The following is a 13531-nucleotide window of genomic DNA, read 5'->3' as shown; positions in this document are numbered from 1 at the left end:
ATTATAAATGATATACTTATAAATGGACTGGAATGTTTATAAATGGAATATTTCCTGCTATATCAGTAAACAAAGGATGTCAGAGACATCAGTGATTGCAGCCCTCCAACGTGAGCCAGTGAGCCCTGAGGACACTCAGGTCTGAAAAGACCTGCCATCTAGCAGCCACCAGACTGCGGCCACTCCCTACCGCTAGCCCTAACCGGGCTGTGAAAACACAGGATACTGGCCCCATTAGCTGAGCTGCATCTCAAAGGAATGATTTCAGTGAGCCCAGACTCTTGCATCTTCCCATACAAAGAAAAGTGCTCAATTCCTTAACTTGAGATATCTGGTTTTCTTCAATTAATCTTTTGATGTTCAGACTACCTGTCCTTCCTTACAAAACTTCTATATAACCTGGCTCCCCACCTCACCTCCTCAGAGCAGTTTCTCTGAGCGATCTGAAACGCTGCCTCCTGGGCTGCAGTCCTCACTTTGCCCCAAATAAAACAACTTGCAGCTCCCACACTGCGCATTTTTTTTAAGTCAACAAAAGTTTTCCCTAAAGAAAGGGGGCGGGGGCGATGCAAAGAGAGCCAAACAAAACAAAACAAAACAAAACAGGGAACCCATACATTGTGTCTATTATGTACCAAGCAAGCATGGCTCCAATCACATACATATATATATTTATAAAAATCATTTAGGGCTTCCTTGGTGGCGCAGCGGCTAAGAATCCTCCTGCCAATGCAGGGGACATGGCTTCAATCCCTGGTCCGGGAAGATCCCACATGCCAAGGAGCAACTAAGCCCCTGCGCCACAACTACTGAGCCTGCGCTCTAGAGCCTGTGCACCGCAACAAAGAGTAGCCCCCACTCACCGCAACTAGAGAAGAGCCTGTGCACAGCAACGAAGACCCAACACAGCCAATAAATAAATTAATTAATTTAAAAATCATTTATATGTAAAATAATCATATATAGAGAAAAGGATCATTTATATACATAATAATCATTTATATATAAATTTACTTAATCCTCACAACACTATGAGTAAGTTACAGATAAGCAGGTAGAGGCTCCAAGAAATAAAATAAAAAATTTAAAGAGCGTGACTCCATTCTCAGGGAAATATGTACCTGTGTGGTAGGGACAGAAAGGACCTTGAGATTTCTGCAGGCAGGTCAAAGGGAGACCGGGAGAGAGACGTCCTGGAATTCTTGCCCAAGTCTTGGCACCCCAGGAATGTTCTTTTCAGAGCTTTTGTGGCCCTTTTCCAGGCCTGCCCTTACATCTCTGTAGAACTAGCTCTAGAGACATGTTAAGTGAAGTCCCATCCGGAAGAGAGTCCCTTCCTGGTAATCCTTGCCAGGCCTGTTGGGGAGAATGGGCCTCCTACTCCCAGGTGGATCAGAGAAAGCTGGGCTCACAGCAGAAACTGAGCCTGTAGAGGTCTTGCAGGTTTTCTAAAGGGAAATCAAACCTAGTGGTCCTGACTTTAAATTATTAAAAAAAAAAAAAAAAAAAGAGCATATAGTGTAAGGAATTGAAACTTGGAATTGGATGGTGACACACCCAGAACTTGCCCATCCTTGTAAATTTCTCTAGGTGATTCTTAATGATCTCATTTTCACCCTGATACTGAACCTGCCAAGTAAGGAAAGTGGCATTACTTTCTCCCCCATATTTATTTTATCTCCCATTTTTAAATGGGCAAGGCTAAGTGACTCAGGACTTCCCTGGTGGTCCAATGAGTAAGACTCTGAGTTTGCAATGCAGGGGGCCTGGGTTCAATCCCTGGTCAGGGAACTAGATCCCGCATGCCACAACTAAGAGCCCACATGCTACAACGAAGATCCAGTGTGCCACAACTAAGACCCTTTGCAGCCAAAATTAATTAATCAATTAATTAAAAAAAAAAAAGCTAAGTGACTCACCCAAGGTCTGTCTAATTCAGAAGCTGGGGCTCTTTACTGCCAAACACCGTCTATAGGTTTCTTCCCCTGGATTAATCACCGTTTTTCTTTCTGAGGGTTCAATTGTCTCCTCTCTACCTCTTTGCTCCCTTCTCTCTTGGGTTTCCCTGTAAGCCTGATGAGAGGTTAGTATGCCCTGCCAAGCTCAGTTTGTAAAACCTCAGAGAATTCTGCTCCTTCCTGAGGGAACCCTCCAAAACTACCAGATCCTTTATGGGAAGCTTTTTGGTAAGGGTCCTCTGGTAAGTTTGTGAATCTCCAAAGAGACACCTTGATTCTTACAAGCTGTTCTCCAGCAGTCCTCCGAGGTTTAGGCAATCAGGTTCAGCTCTGAAAGCTCTGTTTGTTTTGATTTTGCTCTGGGGAGAGGAAGTGCCTTTCTGTTTATTCAACTCCTTCTCCTAAAAGGATAAATCAATATTTATGTCCAGACCCTAGGTATTGGGTCAATTGATTTTAGAGATGCTTTGGCTCATAATTCATCCAAGGGCTGGATCCCACAACACAAAATCAGTTTTTAGCTGTACTTATTTCAGTGCCTCATTGATGACTGTTTATGGGGTGATTTGGAAGAATCTTTTAAAACTATATATGACAAAACAGTTAAAATCTATAAACAATTCCTAGAAAGGAAAAGGCAAGTGGAGAAGGCAGATTGGGGTGCAGGGGGAGCGGGGCGGGGGGTGTGGGGGTGTTAGTTTCCAACATCTCTAGTTTTTCCTTTTGAGTCAGAGGGGAGATGTCATTGGCCAGTTAGAGGATTTGGAAGGACAGATGGTTGCTAATCTTTGGGCACCGAAGAGAACGTAACAATTAAAAGTTAGGAGAAATTTAAGGGAGATCCTTCAGCAGACGTGCATTTCCACTTTGGGATGGGCGTGGGGGCGGTTCAGCTCTTCAGGGGCTACCCAAATGGGACAGATCTGGCAGCCTGTCCCGCAGCGAATTTGGAAAGGCCTGGAATCTGAGTCAGAGCTTCACGGGTTAAGGAGCCCATGTCACATCGGCCGTTCGAAACCCCGCCTCTCGAAACTCCTCCTCTCGCAGTGAGGTGAAGATATTTGAAAATCACCCCACTGCAAACTCCTCCCTCTACGGGAAACCTCACATTGAAATCCTGCAAATGACTGGCCCCGCGTGCAGTCGCGTCCTGGCCGCGCGAAGCCCGGGTTTCCAGAGCTGACACAGCGGACAGCAGCCGGGGTCGGGGCGTGACAGGCGGAGGCTGAGAACATGAGGCTCGCGAGCTGGGGGCTGCGCTGGGCTGTCGCCCTGTTCATCGCTGCTTGGGCGGCTGCAGGTAAGGCTGGCTCCAGAAGCCCACGCGGGGTGGGGATGAGCCCCCGAACTCGGGGAGCCCCTTGGTAAATTTTGGAGGGGAGAGAACGAAAAATTATCCCATCCTTGGGAGACTTGTGGGAAAATGGCACGAAGTCCTTCCCAAATGGCTGGAGGGAGCACTAAGCGGGGCGCGAGTGTTAAGGGGGTCTGGGGGAGTCAAGGGAAACGAGATGCGCCTTTCCCCATAAGTCACCACCCAATGGGGGACCCTCTTGTCTTAGAGCCGGCGGGGTACGTGGGTCTTCACCCGCGAGGGAGAGACCCCCTCCCAGAATTATTCTAGGGGTTAGAGTGTCCCGAAACTAGGCTGCTCAGCCTGGAGGTCCCTGCGGGCGCTCCCCTTCGCCAGTTCACCCTCAGGGGTTACGGTGGCGGCCAGGCTGGCTTTGTGCTGCCCGAGGGCGCCGCTGGCTCCGGGACTCGAGCAGAACGCGTCCTTAGCCGACTCCGCACCACGCTTCCGCCCAAGGCCACCGCCTCCAGCCCCGCCTCCAGCCCCGCCCCCGAGCTCCCATAGGGCGCCTTTCGAACAGGCGACCCTCGAGCCACTCCCCTCGGCCAATGGGAGGAGGTGGTTGTGGAGGCCCACGCGGCGCGGGGCGGGGCCGGCGCACGACCCGCGCCGCACCTCGTTTCGAGAGAGGAGGTTGCAGGAGATTCCCCGGGTCGATCCCGGCTTCTGTCACAAAGGAGGCGTCATGTCCCGGGCCCCTGGAGAACCTCTGCGAGCATGGACGAGGCACCCGCCGAGCGCCTCGGCCCGTCAGCGAAGGCCTCAGTGTCCTCTTCGATCTGTAGCGAGGCGTCCGTCCCCACTTTGTCCTCGGGGGCCCCCCTCACCCCGCCCGCCCGGCACAAGTTCGCAGATGTGCCCCCCAGGCCACTCTCAAGGCTTCAGTTTCTTCCTAGGCTGAAACGTTGCCTCAGAAACTCCTGCTCCTCCTCGATCGGATGTGAAGGGCACTTTGCTGGCCACCTTCAGCCGAGCCCAGGCAGGGACCGAGAGACAGGGACCGGATGAACCCCTAGGGGTTGCCTTGTTGGTTCAGCGGCGCTAAATGGGTTCAGTTGAGATGCCCATATGAAGACCTTTCGTTTTAGGGGGTTTGAAATTTATATTTGGGCAAGAGGCTAGTTGGTGCACCATCCGGAGTTATCCATTGGTTGCCAGAGGCATTTGATCTTGCCCAGGAGAAACGGTCCTTTTCCTGCTTAACAACCAGCTGGACCTAGAAAAGAACTGGGATTGTCTGATTAACAGGATGCAGGAAGCTTTTTTCTTTTTTCTTCTTTTTTCTTTTTCTTTTTGGCAGGGGGGTGGCTTTGAGCGGAGACGTTTGAACTCTGGGAATCAGTATCTGTGACACATCAGTTTCCTCTGGGAGGAGAGGAAGGGAGGTTGCAGCCACATTGCAGAGGATTAATGTAATAATTAGGCCATTCAGTTGTGTAAAGCAGAGGAAGCATGGCTTGGTCAAGAGACACTTGATTAGCCTGTATTTCACACACTGATCCACTCCTTCCCTAAAAGGAAATAATGGTAATGAGGTCTTGAGCAAGATGTGTTGCTTGCTTCAGTTTGCTCTTTCACTGGGAGGCTGAGGATCTTATATATTTCGATTCTCAAGGAGACTCTGAGTCCCAGTGTGTTCCCCAGACTCCTGAGAGCTGACAGCTACTCCGTATCTTCTCTGAGTACATGATGATGTACATTGGTAGCAGCCCTGACTACTTCAGTCTGCCCCGAGGGGGCGGGGATTTCATGTCCGTTTCCTCGGGGAATAGAAGTAATTGGAATCTTAGCTGCATGCTTTCCCTGAGTCAGATCAAAATCAGATAACAATTGTGTGTGGAGTAGCAAATATGCCAAGGACACACCCAAACTCAGAAAGTTGAGTGGTCCCTCTAAGAGTTGTGTCTGCCCTAGGGGGTTCATTGATCATTACCAGGCACATTTTTCTCCCAGGGCAACACTGGCAAAAGATAGGAAGAGTATTTTCAAGACTGCAAACCTTTAAGAGAAATATGTGCCTCATTCTGTCTTTCCAGGGTATTCCTGCTCTTATCTGTACGGTTCCTCCCCTGATAAGACCCAGTTCTAGATGCCTTTTTGCTCAGTGCTTTGATGGCCTTTCACATTCCACATTAAGTACGTTAATAGCATCCACACTCTGCCCCACTGTCTCACAAGAGACCATGCGTTGCTAAGACACTGGAAGTAGCCAGCAGTGAACAGGGATAGAAACAAGCTCCCCACCCCCCCCCCCCACCCCCATTCATTTTCTGCTGGGTCTGTTAGCTCCAGCCATTTCTTTCTCAAGGAAATAATTCCATGTATTATTTTGCTTTCCTTGAACAACCGCTGTCTTCAGTAGCAGCGGAAGGAAAACATCGAAAGCATTTACCACCTTATTTGTGTGCTGGAGAAAAAGCAGAAATGTGTATTCTCCTTTTCTGTTTCGATAACCTTGTTCCTGACTTGTCATTCATGACAGGAGAGGTCTAAGGGCTAGAGTTTAGTTTTTTTTTTTTCGAGATGGGGGTGCAGTGCTTATGTAATTTTAGGCATCTCCAGGTTGAGGAGATATGGGATGGTGAGCTCCAGCAAAATTTGAATTTTGCTTTTGCTGAAATTCAAATGAAACTGACATAGAGAACGCAAACCTTGCTTCTGGAACAGGAGGGAAATAAGAAAGAGATGTGGTTTCTTTGGGCTGTGGTGTTTGACTAGTTCTGACCCATTGCTCAGGACAGTGTTGCCTGCTGTGGAGACACCCATCTGATGTGCTCTGCCTTGGTGCTCACTGTTCGTTATCCCCATCCTCCTGAGCAAGGCTATGGGACTTATTTCCCAGTTGACTGTTGTCTGTAATGGTGAAATCCATTCACTTTTCATTCAAACATTGTCTGGAGCTGTTGGCCAGCTATTGGATGACCTGTTCAGATAAAAATAGGTAGTAGTGGAGTCTTCCTGTTGGTAGGGTCTTCAGCCGACTACGATAAGCAAATATTTGATTAACTGTTGCCGGGGCAAGGCTTGTTATCCAAGGAAGGAGTTGTTCTTTGTTTTATGTTTTTAAATTTAAAATTTTAAAAAAATTTTGACTATGCACTGGCTTTCTCTAGTTTTGGCAAGCAAGACTACTCTTCGTTGCGGTACACAGGCTTCTCATTGCGGTGGCTTCTCTTGTTGTGGAGCACGGGGCTCTAGTTGCACTGGCTTCAGTAATTATGGCATGTGGGCTCAGTAGTTGTGGCTCAAGGACTCTAGAGTGCAGGCTCAGGAGTTGTGGCTCATGGGCTTAGTGGCTCCACGGCATGTGGGATCTTCCCAGACCAGGGATCAAACCTGTGTGCCCTGCATTGGCAGGCGGATTCTCAACCACTGCACCACCAGGGAAGTCCCTAACCCTCTTTAAAGGGCCTTAAGATGTTTTAATATTTCTAGCCTTTCCGGGAGCACATTTTGCATGTAGGCTGATTCCTGGTGCAAAGTGGATTTGTGGTAATCGAAACTGCAATCAATCGCCTGGTTGGGAGAAGGGATGACAGAAGTTCCTCCTCTGGGGTCCTCATTGTGAATGCCCCTTGCCTGAACTTCCCTTTTTTACTTTTTTTGCTGAGAGTCCTGGTATTCTGATTGTATTTTGCCCACACTGTGTGCCAGGAATAAGTGAGTCATTTCCTTTTTCAGGCATAATCACAGTTTGGCTGTGAGTCAGTAGGGTGTGGGGTGTATTGTAGAGGCACCTCTGAAGGAGATATCTTATTGGGCTCAGTAGTGGGGCGATGCATTTATCAGTCCGTGTTGTGATAGCAGCAGATTCCAAAGCTTAGCTCATCCAGTTCTCCTGAATGAGCTCAGCTCATTCGGGACTCCTGGGCTCTCCACTGGGGCGACCTCCAGCCTGGCCTCCTTGTATTTCAGTTACCAAGTTCTGTTGATGCTTCTAAACACTCTTTGTGTTTCTCTTTTTATCACCTGTAGCCTCCTTGTGGCCCCTCCTCATGTCTCTCATAATCTCACCTGACTGGTTTCCTAACCTCTGGCAGGAACATTGGAGGTGAGCTTTGAAGACCCGGAGTTTGTTTTCTTTCAAAATTGAGGTGTAATTGCCATACTATAAAATGGACAGATAAGTAAAGAGTTCAGTGAGTTGCAATAAACATCTGCTTCCGTGTAACCACCTCTCATTAGGATCTAGAGAATTTCTCACCTTCCAGAAAGTTCCGGTTCCCTTCTCCAGTTTACTCACCAGCCCCACACACCAGAGGCCACCACTAATCTGATTTCTATCATTATAGGTTAGTTTTGCCTGAACTAGAATTTCACATAAATAGTATCTACTCTGGAGCAAAAGAAACTGAACAGGGAATTCCCTGGCAGTCCAGTGGTTAGGACTCCACACTTCCATTACAGGGGGCCTGGGTTCGATCCTGGGTAGGGGAACTAAGATCCTGCAAGCTGCTTTTCTCTAGTTGTGGGGAGTGGGGGATACTCTTCCTTGTGGTGCTTGGGCTTCTCAGTTAGGTGGCTTCTCTTGTTGTGGAGCACAGGTTCTAGGCGTGAGGGCTTCAGTAATTGTGGCTCATGGGCTCAGTAGTTGTGGCATGTGGGCTTAGTTGCTCCACAGCATGTGGGATCTTCCTGGACCAGAGATCGAATCCATGTCCCCTGTATTGGCAGGTGGATTCTTAACCACTGCCCTACCAGGGAAGTCCCAGACATACCTTCTTAAGTTAGGTTGCGTATTAATTATCTATTGCATATCAAATTACCCTGAAACTTAATGGCCAAAAACAATACACATTTATTATGTCGAAGTTTCTGTGGGTCAGGAATTTGGAAGCAGCATAGCCAGGGTGGTTCTGGCTCAGGGTCTCACATGAAGTTGCCGTCCAGATACCCCAGGAAAAAACATATTCGCAGGGGCTGCAGTCATCTGAGGGCTTGACAGGGGCTTGAAGCCTCCCTTCCAAGATGGCATCCTCAATGGCTTTTGGCGGAAGGCCTCAGGTACTTGCAGCATGGAGCACCTCAGGACATGCAAAGGGCTTCCTCAGAGCAAGGAATCCAAGAGATTCTGGAGGAGGCTGCAGTGGCTTCATGATATAAGGTCAGAAGCCACACCTCATCATGTCTGCCTTTTCTGTTTATTAGAAGCAAGTCTCTAAGTCCTGAGTACATGCCAGGCATGAGGAATTAGGCTCACCTTTTGGAGGGAGTGTCATGGAATTTGCGATCATATTTTAAAATACCACCAATTGTTCCCCCTTTTCTCTATTATAACAAAAGTTTGGGGAACTTCCCTGGCGGTGCAGCGGTTAGGACTCCGAGCTTCCACTGCAGGGGGCATGGTTTCGATCCCTCATGGGGGAACTAAGATCCTTCATGCTGTGCAGCATGGCCAAAAAAAGAAAAAAGAAAAGCTTTGAACCTCTTTTGAACTTGACATTGTTATGAACTTGTGTTAATATTTCTTCTGGGTCCCAGGGACTTTGCACTTTGAATTTTGACAGATTCTGCCCTATTGCCCTCCTAAAAGATGAATGTGGAAGAGTTCCTGTTTTCCGAAATCTTTGCCCGGCAAAGGTGATGGACCTGGCCCTGATTTTCAGCATACCTATTGAATAAGTCTTATTGTGACTGTGTCAGGCCTTGGGCTCTGACAGTTTCATGCTGAAAGGATGAAAAAGACATTCCTTACTCTCAAGGAGTTTAAGTCTAGGCTGGGGGATACACGATAAACAGAGTCTTTTGATATTGTGTGTTAGGAGTGAGAAATGGGTGTTTTAGGGGCTCACGTGGGTGCCAAACCCAGTTTTGGGGAAGATTAGCTTCCAAGTTGAACTGTTAGGGACTTCCCTGGTGGTCCAAGTGGGTAAGACTCCACGCTTCCAATGCAGGGGGCCGGGGTTCTATCCCTGGTCAGGGAACTAGATCCTGCATGCTGCAGCTAAGAAGTCCGCATGTCAAAACTAAAAGATCCTGCATGGGCATTCCAATGTTCATTGCAGCACTATTTACAATAGCCAGGACATGGAAGCAACCTAAATGTCCATCAACAGATGAATGGATAAAGAAGATGTGGCACAAATATACAATGGAATATTACTCAGCTATAAAAATGAACGAAATTGGGACATTTGTAGAGACATGGATGGACCTAGAGACTGTCATACAGAGTGAAGTGAGTCAGAAAGAGAAAGACAAATATTGTATATTAACACATATATGAGGAATATAGAAAAATGGTATAAATCAACCAGTTTGCAAGTCGGAAGTGGAGACACAGATGTAGAGAACAAACATATGGGCACCAAGTGGGGAAAGCGGTGGGATGATTGGGGGGGGAATGAATTGGGAGATTGGGATTGCCATATATACATTACTAATAAGAAAAAAAATCAAATTGTACACTTTAAATATATGCAGTTTATTGTATGTCAATTCTATCTCAATAAAAGTTCTTAAAAACAAAAAAGGAAAAAAAAAAAGATCCTGCATGGGGAAACTAAGACCCACCCGGCAAAGCCAAAATAAGTGAATAAATAATAAAATAAATAAATATATATTCAAAGTTGAACTGTTAGCTGAGCAAAGAGGTGGGAGTTGGGAGGGGTGTTGCATCAGAGGGAACTGCAGGGATTTGGGGATCTGAGGTTGTGACATTTTTACCAGATCCAGTACGGAGGCAGAAGAATGCCATTTCCATAACACTGTAATTTGCACTGCTTTGGAGTGGGAACAGTTGGTGAAATCTGGTGACCTCAGGCCTCCCTCTTCATTGTTTATAGAGGTTTCAGGACGGCATTTTACAGGGAAAATAGGTGTTTTGCAGATGTGTATGTGTGAAAGGAAATGGGATGGGTGGAGGGAACACTGACCATACATCTGTGAGCTTGGAAAAGAAATATCTAGGCACGTTCTTTTGCTCCCTTCCAGCTGTGGGCCACCTTCACCTCTCTGCCACCTTATGTCTTGGCTTTAACTTAGGTGGAGCCCACACTTCCATTCTGGCCAAGAATGGGATGAATTGGAGACTCGTAGCTCTTCCTTCATCACCTTAAGTTCTTGCTTTCACACGCCTTCCAGCCCTAAAGTCTTTTTTTCCCAATGATGCTCCACAAATCTTTATTCACATTCATTGTTCATTTGAAAGAACTGCAATGATCTAATGTACGTCATCTTTTAAAAAAAAAACAACATTATTTATTTTTGGCTGTGACGCGTCTTAGTTGTGGCATGCAGGATCTTTTGTTGTGGCACATGGGCTCTTAGTTGCTGCATGCGGGCTTCTCTCTAGCTGTGGCATTTGGGTTTTCTCTCCCTAGTTGTGGTGCACAGGCCCCAGGGTGCATAGGCTCTGTAGTTGTGGTACACAGGCTTAGTTGCCCCATGGCATGTGGGATCTTAGCTCCCTGTCCAAAGATCGAACATGCATTCCCTGCACTAGAAGGTGGATTCTTTACCACTGGACCACCAGGGAAGTCCTTGTATGTCATCTTTCACCTCAAGGAGTTGAAGAAAAATTACCTTCTTATTTTGGGACTTCTTAGATATAAAGAAAAGTTGCAGAGATATTACAGAGAATTCTCATACCCCTCATTCAGTTTCCCCCAATATTAACATCTTACATATTATAGTACATGTGTCAAAAGTAAGAGATTAACATCTGCATATTTTCATAAACTCCAGACTTTCTTTGGATTTCATCCATTTTTTTTTTCTTTAACGGTCCTTTCCTCTTTCAAGATCCAATCCAGTATTTCACATCGAATTTGGGCCCTAAAGTCTTTGATCCTGGTCTTAACCAGTTGGTCTCCAAATTCTTTTAATTGCATACCCTCATTGGTTAAAAAAGTTTTGAGCCTGTCCTCCCTGATGTAATTATTTATCATATACATGTACTAGTGTGTGATGTACATTACAAGCTGTAACTATACAGAAAAGCAGATATGTTAAAAAGGTGAGATAAAAATCAAACACACAGGACTTCCCTGGTGCTGCAGTGGTTAAGAATCCACCTGCCAATGCAGGGGATGCGGGTTCGATCTCTGGTCTGGGAAGATCCCACATGCTGTGGAGCAACTAAGCCCGCATGCCACAACTACTGAGCCCAAGCACTGCAACTACTGAAGCCTTCGAGCCTAGAGCCCGAGCACCAAAACGAAGAGTAGCCCCCACTCACAACAACTAGAGAAAGGCCCAACACAGCCAGGAGAAAAAAAATCAAACACACAACATTTAAAAATATCTTCTTCGTAATGGCTTCCTACTATAGTTAGTTAAAATCTCAAATTGTGATGTACTCAGGGCAAGGGTTGTTTTGCAAAAGTGATTCAGATTCTTTTATAGATTATTACAGGATATTGAGTATGTAGTTCCCTGTGCTCTACAGTCGGTCCATGTTGGTTACCTATTTTATATACAGTACTGTGTATATATTAATCTCCTAATTTATCTGCCCCTCACCCCTTTCCTCTTTGGTAACCATAAGTCTTTTCTCTGTGTCTGTGAGTCTGTTTCTGTTTTGAAAATAAGTTCATTTGTATCTTTTTTTAAGGTTCCACATATAAGAGATATTGTGTGATATTTGCCTTTCTCTGTCTGGTTTACTTCACTTAGTATGACAATCTCTAGGTCCATCCATGTTGCTGCAAATGGCATTATTGCATTCTTTTTTATGGCTGAGTACTAAGGGCAAGGTTAATTGTTAACAGTTGGGCACAGGAGGGCACGTTTTAAAGAGTGTCCTTGATCATTTTGATTTTTTTTTTGGCTCGACCTTCCATCATATCTGATTAGGTCTCTTTTTTCTCGTACGTTGAGGGTGGGAGGGGCAAAGTGCTCATTAACAGAAATAAACTTGGAAATTCCGTGGCGGTCCAGTGGTTAAGACTTTATCTTCCAATGCAGGGGATGTGGGTTTGATCGCTGGTTGGGGAGCTAGGATCCCACATGCCTCGTGGCCAAAGGGCCAAAACATAAAACAAAGGCAATATTGTAACAAATTCAATAAAGACTTAAAAAAAATAGGAATAAACTTGTCAACGCCTCCATCTAAGGTTGGGAACTTTGCACATTTAGATCCACTCGTGGCTCATTAGCTTAAACTCAGTCCCATGGCCACACCTAACTGCAAGGGAAATTGGGAAATCACAGATCCTCTTTTGGCTCATGTGCCCAACTAAAACTTGAAGGTCTTAATGATATGGAGAAGGAGGAGAACATACTTGGAAACATTCTTCAGTAGTCTCAGAGCTGAAGAATTATGTGTGGAAATTCCTTTTTTTTTTTTCAAGCAACAAAAATTTTAATTTACCTGTAATCCGTTTACTAAACCAAGTGTAGATGATTCATGTGCTCTAGGCAATATCACTTTGGATAAAAACAAATTATAGGTGTTTAAAGAGAATATCAAGGGAAAAAAAATCTAAATACATAAAAAGACACAAAGCGTATAAGATCCTGAATCTTCCTCTCCCATCTCCAGAATGAAGGAAGGAGAGACTTCTCCCATGAGAAAAATCATTAAAGGATCTACTGTCTTCTGTTCTTTTTGTCTGGAAGATTCTCCCAGGAATGGAATAACTTTCCAGAGATATAATTTTTGCCTCAGTTGTGATGCATTCATTAATTGCCTTTGTGCGAAACGAACTAATGAATGAATTTTGCACAAACCATTAAACTATTTTTTTTGTTACAGCTAACATTCAAAATAAATTAATAAAAGAAAAAACATTCTTAACCTTCTTACAAATGTGATGAAAAATATAAAAAATGTAGCCATCAGTCAAAACTTATATTTTACATACTATTTGCCTATAGAACATCTGACTAATCAGGAAATTGCTGCTAGCTTCTTCTTCTTTTTTTTTTTTTTGTCTTATTTCCTTATCCTGAAATGAACCAGATCATAATTTTTCTTGGTCGCATTATTTTAGATTACAAAGGGGATCAAAGTTTATCTTTAGAGATTAAAGGATTAGTATCAGGTATTACCAACCAATAAAAGTTTGCTTTGATCATAGTTCACACATAACAATGCCTTCTATATCAAAGTGTAACATCTAAAACTAAAAGCAGTCCATACTCTGTTGCTCTCTTTTCCAAGGTGCAAAAATATATTTTAGAAAACTTCCCAAACACTCACTTGTTCCTCATTTTTCTCAAAATCCGAGTCTTTGTTTTTCTAGAAAGTTTTCTCTTGATTAGATCTTTTGTTACT

The 13531-nt window shown here is 45.1% G+C and overlaps 1 protein-coding gene across 1 annotated transcript in view; it reads left to right on the top strand.

Annotated features, from left to right (window-relative positions):
* The first annotated feature begins 3048 nt into the window (after positions 1-3048).
* The window catches only part of LDLR (low density lipoprotein receptor), a 34793-nt gene continuing 24310 nt past the window's right edge, over positions 3049-13531 (top strand). The window contains exon 1 of the mRNA XM_057708748.1: positions 3049-3258. Coding sequence (XP_057564731.1) covers positions 3192-3258 — 67 coding nt within the window. The 5' untranslated portion in view covers positions 3049-3191. The remainder of the gene's footprint in view (positions 3259-13531) is intronic.

Source organism: Hippopotamus amphibius, chromosome 15 (genome assembly GCF_030028045.1).
Source record: "Hippopotamus amphibius kiboko isolate mHipAmp2 chromosome 15, mHipAmp2.hap2, whole genome shotgun sequence".
In the NCBI taxonomy this organism is placed as follows: Eukaryota; Metazoa; Chordata; class Mammalia; order Artiodactyla; family Hippopotamidae; genus Hippopotamus; species Hippopotamus amphibius.
The sequence above is the reverse complement of the archived record's forward strand: the minus strand, read 5'-3'. Positions and strand labels throughout refer to the sequence as shown.